The sequence below is a fragment of the Trichomycterus rosablanca genome, chromosome 1 (genome assembly GCF_030014385.1).
Source record: "Trichomycterus rosablanca isolate fTriRos1 chromosome 1, fTriRos1.hap1, whole genome shotgun sequence".
Lineage (NCBI taxonomy): Eukaryota > Metazoa > Chordata > Actinopteri > Siluriformes > Trichomycteridae > Trichomycterus > Trichomycterus rosablanca.
The window spans coordinates 57,498,220-57,505,620 of NC_085988.1; the positions used below are offsets into that span (position 1 = coordinate 57,498,220).

Here is a 7,401-nt window from a genome sequence, read left to right on the forward strand (position 1 = left end):
TGCCAGTATCACATGACCGTTTCTACTATTAACACTTTATAATCCTTTTAAAAACCTATTCTTGCTTGAACAATGGTCAACGATCAATGGTCACCGTAGTCTGATTCACCCCTTCATGATGCACCATACATTGTCAATAGGGAACAGACCTGGCCAGTCAAGGATATGCAGTGTGTGTGCATGTGCAGATAAGGCCTGGTATTGTCTTGCTGAAATAACCATGGACTTCCAAGAAAAAGATGTTGTCTTGATGGCAATATGTCTCGCTAAAATGCCAATATACATCTCTGTATCAGTGTAACTTTCTCTTTGTATATTAGTTTCAGGTTGCTTTTCTCAATGCAGCTGTGAACTTTGCGAAGTACAAAGGCACATTGTTTAAAGACCTAATCTTGCATTAAGAAGTGCTTATTTTATTATAATTATATAATTATATATATTTTTTGTGTTTGTTTATGCATGTCTCCCTTTTTCTCCTGACTTTTAGCGTATCCAATTACATTATGCTTCCTCTCTACTGATGCCGATCCCCGCCCTGATTGAGGAGAGCGAGACTGGCACACGCCCCCTCCGACACGTGTGCAGTAGCCAACTGCATCTTTCTGTTACAAATTCACCACCTTTTTGTGGAATGTTTTGAAAATGGCATAACCCAAATATCCTACAAGCTCGCTATTTATATAAATTCAGTTGTATTGTTTATATTTACAAAATACAATTCTGTTGGTCAGCAAACACAAGCACAAAAAGCATACAAATTAAAAACTGACAAAGTAACAACTAAAAGTATGGGGTGCAAAGCAAACATTCAAAAAATAAATACATAAATAATACAGCACTGAGATTCTGAGTGACTCTGACCTCCATGGTGATGTTGTGTGTGGCAGTGGGGGTGCACTCCAACATCTCATCATTGCAGCAGCCGGCACAGCGCATTAGTACCACACAGGATGGAATAAAGATGTGCTCAATGTCTTCAGGGTACTCCTGCTGGACGTCTACCAGCATCTCTCGGGGCCGGCACATTGACTTATTGTAGACATCAGTAAAAGGCACCACTGCAGAGAGACAGAAAGCAAATACATATGAATTAACCTCAAATCAATTCAGCCTTTGCCTGAACATTTATGGATGCTTGGGATCCATTCCTGAATCAACTGGGAGATTCAAATTTTGCATCTACTGCTTGCCAAATGTGAGATTCTGGAATAATAAGTACATCTTTTTAATAGACTTTTAAATACAATATAATTTTTTTTTTTTAAATACAACTCTTAAATAAAAAACAATATATAATATATGATATACATTTTATGCTATATAAATTATAATTGCATTCTTTGTCATATATATATTAAATGTTTGTCAAATTTTTTTCTATTTTATTTTTACATTTTCTCCCAATTTAGCGTAATCTGTCTTCCGCTGCTGGGGGATCCCTGATTGCAGTCAAGGTGGGTATATTGCTGCTCACGCCTCCTCCGACCCATGCACAGCCCTTTGTGGAACCCTTTTTTCACCTATGCACTTCGCACAGGCACACTTCGCTATCTGCTAATCCTCACACAGCGTTTTGAAGACCCATCCCACATAGCCCAGTCATCCCGCTGTAGCAAAACCGTGTCTGCTGCAGACACTGCCAAATATGCCTGCTAGATGGCACCCAGCCAACCAGTGGCAACACCGGGTTTTGAACTTAGGAGTTCAGAATCTCTGTGCTAGCGGAATATTCCACGGCGCCAACTGGGAGCCACGTTCGTCACATTTGATCTGGACCCCATTTAAAATTATCTGGCTTTGTAAAACTTGATACAGTAAGTAACTGACCTACTGTTTAACCAATCTTGGTTTACACTGCAAACCCAAGATTACAATCTTACCTAAAGCAGAAATTGGTTCACAGAGCATAATCCTTTAAAACCAGCTTTTAAGCATGCCAGAATAAATGCTTGGGGGCAAAAAAAAAAAAAAACTCATTCAAGAAAAAAATAAGAGTGGAATTTATGCAATAACTAGTAATTTGTTGCAGTTGAAATGTAATTAAAAAGACTGGTGTTTAAAGATTGGTGTTTATATGTAATAAGTATGTACAAACCCCATTTCCAAAAAATCTGTGATTTGATGATTCACTTGAATCTTCACAGGAGTAAAAAGAAAAGCTCTCTAATGTTTTCACTGATCAACTTCATTGTATTTGTAAATATTAGGACATTTAGAATTTGATGCTTGCAAAACACTAAAAAAATTGAGACAAAAGCAAAATGAGACTGGAAAAGTTTCAGGTGAATTGGTAACAGGTGAGGAAATCATGATTGGGTCTACAAGGAGGATCCACCAAGGACTCAGTCTGTACAAGCAATGATGGGTCATGGCTCAATTCTCATTACAAACATTTCTCAATGCAAGCCTGCAAATAATTTAGGCCTTTAATCATCTATCTTACATACTGTGAAAAGATTTAGGAAATCTGGAGAAATCTCAGTCTGTGTAAAGCAAGAACTGCTATGGTTTGGCGTGGACAATAAGATCACAAAATACTGTAAAGTTTGTGCGTGTGCCAATGTATTCTGATATAAACTATATTATGCCCCCAGGCATATACTCCTCCCCCGGGTTTCCCCTCACCTCATTTCTTATATTCTCATTGGCTGAAGTTCAACACAGCACTCGCCGACTGGTCCAGATATTTAACATGCTAGATATTTTTCCGAGTCGCTCGGATCGTGTCATTGAACAGTTCACACATAGCGATCGAGAGCAGAGTATCGATCCCTGAGCGAATCGCCGAGTTGCTTCCGAGCTGCCACATCTAGCGGCGACCTGTCAGCAAGCGAAAATCAGTTCCCATAGCATAAAAAAAATGTCATTAATAGGAAAGCTGATGAAACACAGTGCTAAACATGCATCTGTGCCAACTTTTTTTGGAATGTGTTGCAGGTATCAAATTCGACATGTGTTCATATTTACAAAATCCCAGATTCTTCTTTTTATTGCAACTTTTCTGAAAATTAGATTTGTATTTTGCAAGAGGACATTTATCCAAGATTTGTTTTCTCTAGTTCCTGAGGCCTTTTGTAAATAACATTAAAATAACCCAAATGTAAACAATTATCTACATGCATTCAACATTTACAGCAGGCATATTAAGCTGTGTTTATGTGGCATGTTTTCATTTGTTGCACAAGCCTGCTAAAACTGTAATGTGTCTAATGTCTTTAGGATATAACAGGCTGCATAAGTTGTTCTTTTGCACAAATCTAGACAAGAATGTGGCACACAGAAAGCTTCCTTTTTAACTGACAGCCCTTAGTGACCACATTACACTCTTACTGTAAAAATTAAAACACATTAAGGAAAGTTGTCAATTGTTATACATTTTCAATTACAAGTATTACTTTTGTTCATTTAAATTGTAATCTTTTTACAGGTAGGGAAGTGTATAACATAGCTAGGTGTAAAAGCTTAACACATTAGTTATGTGTAATAAATAATGTATATTGCCAACAATGCAAAGCTTGAAAGTGAAATTTTAAATACAGGCTTCGGCTACCCCAAACACCTATAACACATGTTCACTTCCACCTTTGCCCCTAAATCAGAAAAAGCTTGTAATTTAATACTGTTTTAACTTTACTGTTACTTGCAAGTCCCAAATCAGAATAGGCATCAGTTTGTTTCTCCAGTAGATGGTGCTGATTCTATTTTAATGAATGCCAAGTGTGACCAACACGTTGAGCTCTTCATCGTGTGGATTTGTCCTAAGCCAATCAACCTGAAACTCTATTAGACAAACACACACAAAATTGCAGAAATCAATTCTATGCAGAAACACCACTAAGTTCTCTGGGCCTGAGCTCATCTCAGATGGACTGACATACAGTGGAAACGTGTTTTGTGGTCAGATGAGTCCATGGTTCAGCTTGTTTTATGGAAAAAACAGACAAACTTGTACTTTTAACTTACCATGTGTGTCTCCATCAGACTCTCTGGGGATGTAGGCACTCTGAAAGAAAAATGTATCGTAGTCAGAATATATACAAATAAGTTATAAGAAAGCACATGAATGGTTAATGCATAGCATAACCTATGTTAATGTTCTTTTTCTCAACAAATAGATATCTATCATTCATTCTACAAGTTGTACCACATAAAGACTGTCACGTGTTACATTTACCAAATACCTCAAGTCAGTATTTTCTAATATTGCACACTGCAATTTATGCAACCTTGGAATTAGGGGTTCACAAGCTGTGGATGCACCCATGTATCTATTCTGCATTACATTTATTTATTATTTATAACCAAAGCCTGAACAAAAAGTTAAGCAATTACACATTGTAATAGTTTCCATTTCAAACAATAGTTTTATCAATACTGTACTGTCATTCATAAAACAAAGACCCTCCTGTGTTTCTAAACCACTATCTAATCCTTAAGCATTGCCATGCATGAGACAAATTCACCCACATGAACTACAAGTACTTAATAGATTTAGACTGAAATTGATGTTAACCTTTTTAACAGTTACATTTTCCAACCATGCTTGGTGGGCCCATATACACTAAATCTGTATTGTTGCATTAAATACATCAATTCCTGAATTAAAACCTAAAGCGATAAATCAACCAGGAAAGTGGTTTTATGTTTTCGGCTGATCTTACACATCACTGTAGATATTTTTTTTATCACATAGGACTTTCAATTGTGTTGAGAATTAATGCATGCAGAACTAACCAGTCTTCTTGTCACCTTGTACTAACTTTGTCCGTGAACTTTACTTTCATATGGGGAAACAATGTATGATACAGTGTAGGGACAGTAGCGGTTAAGTTACTGGACTAATAATCAGAATGTCGCTGTTTCAAGCCCCACCACTGCCAGGTTGCTGCTGTTGGGCCCTTGAGCAAGGCTCTTAACCCTCAATTGCTTAGACTGTGTTCTGTCCCAGTAATGCAAGTCTCTTCAGATAAAAATGATGAAAATGCTAATGTAAATGATACCAATTATTGTATTAGCAGAATTACTAATCCAACACAGGTAGCCTATCCATACATTTGGACCAGTTAACTCTTGGCATGGTTTTAAAGTGGCAGAAATGACACAGTTAAATCAGTCAGTAAATTAAAGCAGGGCCATAAGTCTGCATGATAAGGCTGCGTACCAGGATATAATCAGCTAGTATAATAACTATCAGCTAATTATGAATTATGATTAGAGCAACAATCTGGATTGTTAGACTGACAGCAAAGTCCCTGTTGAATGAATTGTCTATAGTTTCAATGTCTAAATGTCTATACTTTCATATTCTCTAAATTGTAGGGTATATTTCACTATATTTTCTTTTAGTTTTCATGTTCTTAATTGCTTATCTCTCTTGTTTTAATTTCATAATAATAATGCAAGCATTTTAATTATTTAATTATGTGTAAATAACTTTTTAACTTGTATTTGCAAAATTTTCTTCTTTTTTCTTTGTTTTAAGCTAGAAGAGTGTTTATTCTTTCTACATAAATGGGTGCTACTGTAAGAACTGCAATTTCCCTCTGGGATCAATAAAGTATTCTGATTCTGAAATTGTAGGGTATATTTTACTATATTTTCTTTTAGTTTTTCATGTTCCTAATTTTTTTATCTCTCTTGTTTGAATTTCATGTTCTCTTAATTGTAACTAAATGTTTGCAAGAAGACTTTCTGAGGTTCTAGATCTCAGGAATGTTTTAATGCTTTTAATTAATTGTTACTTTCCTTATGTAAAGCACTTTGAATTGCCAATGTGTATGAAAGGTGCTATACAAATAAACTTGCCTTGCCTAGTAAGTAAGTTCAGCTGGATGATTAGTTATTCGACTTTTGACTTTTTACGAGTTTTAAAACTGTTAACAAAATGTGTTTAGTCTTGAATGGCAACCCTTCACAAGCACAATGCTCTGCGCCTTTAATATCTCCAAGGTGGCTCTGACGAGGCCTTTGCAAAAATCACTCTCTCTGGTCGAACACACACACACACAAGCTGGTAGTAATTATCGTCTACGTTTAACTACACCGTGTCAGCTATCAATCAGATCATGCTTGGGATATTCGATTTTGATCAGGATATTATGAATTTAGCCAGACGTAGATTAAAACAGTCAATGACCTCCGCTACAAGGACGTCCGGGACACACACAAACGCGACAAATGCAATCTTAAATCATGCCAAAGATTAAATCGCACATGTGTGCGCATGTGAACTCACCTTGACAGCTGAGAAATACAGAAGCGTCACGCAAAACAACTGAAGCAAGCGTACAGTTAAGTTCATGATTGAGACGGCGCAACGGGAAAGTCTGTCTAAAACCCTATCGTAGGATAGGCGAACTTGTCGAAAAGCATCAAAAAATGTTTCGGACAGCCTGGCAGACATGGATGAACCTTCTGAAAGGCAGGGGTCAGGCAGGTTAATCTGGCGAAAATCCCATTTTTGGTCCCACGGGACACCTGGAGAAAAAAAGAAACGTGTCTTACTTTCAGCTGTTGCCGATGCTTTTCAAAATATCCAAAAACGTGAGTAGCCACGACACGAATCCTGTCACATTGTCCCGACGCAAAGCGAACTCTCCTTCAAACGGCTTTACAATCCACATCACAGTTGGATAATAACAATCCCATAATTTGGCTTGTTACTCGGTTCTCGGTTATTATTTTTTAAGCAGGTTGTGTGATCAAACTTTAAACTTTAGTAGCTTTATAAATCTTAACACGCAAAAAAAATTACCGAGTAAAACTCGTAGCACAGATCTTCTTTAAAAGCGAACGTAGCTGTAAAATTCCACTTGGTTGTAGGTTTCCAGTAATCATATTAAACGGTTATTAGTCTTCGCTTAGCAGACGCACGATCGCACGCTGCCCTCAGTGTGTTTCAACTGTCGGTTTCTCGGACAGCGCACTGAAGTTGACTCCGCTCTGAACGCTTCTGATTGGACGCTCGGTCGGTGGGTGCGGCTGTAAAGTTCAATGCGCGATTTTAACAATGATTTAGTACTCTTCATAACTTTCGATATACCTTTGCTGATCTTACCTTTACATTACTGCGACTTTTTATATGTTTGTGGCTTATTCTACTGTCATGAGTACATAAAATACAAAGGGATTTAATTTCACCATGAATATAATGAAGGTTTTGGGTACTATAAAGTTTTCTTGGCCCCACAAAATGACACAATATACACCGATCAGCCATAACATTAAAACCACCTCCTTGTTTCTACACTCACTGTCCATTTTATCAGCTCCACTTACCATATAGAAGCACTTTGTAGTTCTACAGTTACTGACTGTAGTCCATCTATTTCTCATGATTCTCAGCACTGCAGTGACACTGACATGGTGGTGGTGTTTTATTATGTGTTGTGCTGGTATGAG

The 7,401-nt window shown here is 37.2% G+C and overlaps 1 protein-coding gene across 7 annotated transcripts in view; it reads right to left on the minus strand.

Annotated features, from left to right (window-relative positions):
• vegfab (vascular endothelial growth factor Ab) overlaps nucleotides 1-6,879 on the minus strand; it is a 32,743-nt gene extending 25,864 nt beyond the window's left edge. For 4 of the 7 annotated variants that reach the window (XM_062994676.1, XM_062994674.1, XM_062994679.1 and 1 more), the window contains exons 1-3: nucleotides 6,236-6,879; nucleotides 3,964-4,003; nucleotides 862-1,058 (exon numbers count right to left, since the gene is read on the minus strand). In XM_062994676.1, the coding sequence (XP_062850746.1) occupies nucleotides 862-1,058; nucleotides 3,964-4,003; nucleotides 6,236-6,403 (405 nt within the window). In that variant the 5' untranslated portion in view covers nucleotides 6,404-6,879. Of the gene's footprint in view, nucleotides 1-861; nucleotides 1,059-3,634; nucleotides 3,719-3,963; nucleotides 4,004-6,235 lie in introns of those variants that run through there. The other 3 variants (XM_062994673.1, XM_062994678.1, XM_062994677.1) reach the window with 3 other exon arrangements.
• Nucleotides 6,880-7,401: the final 522 nt, after the last annotated feature.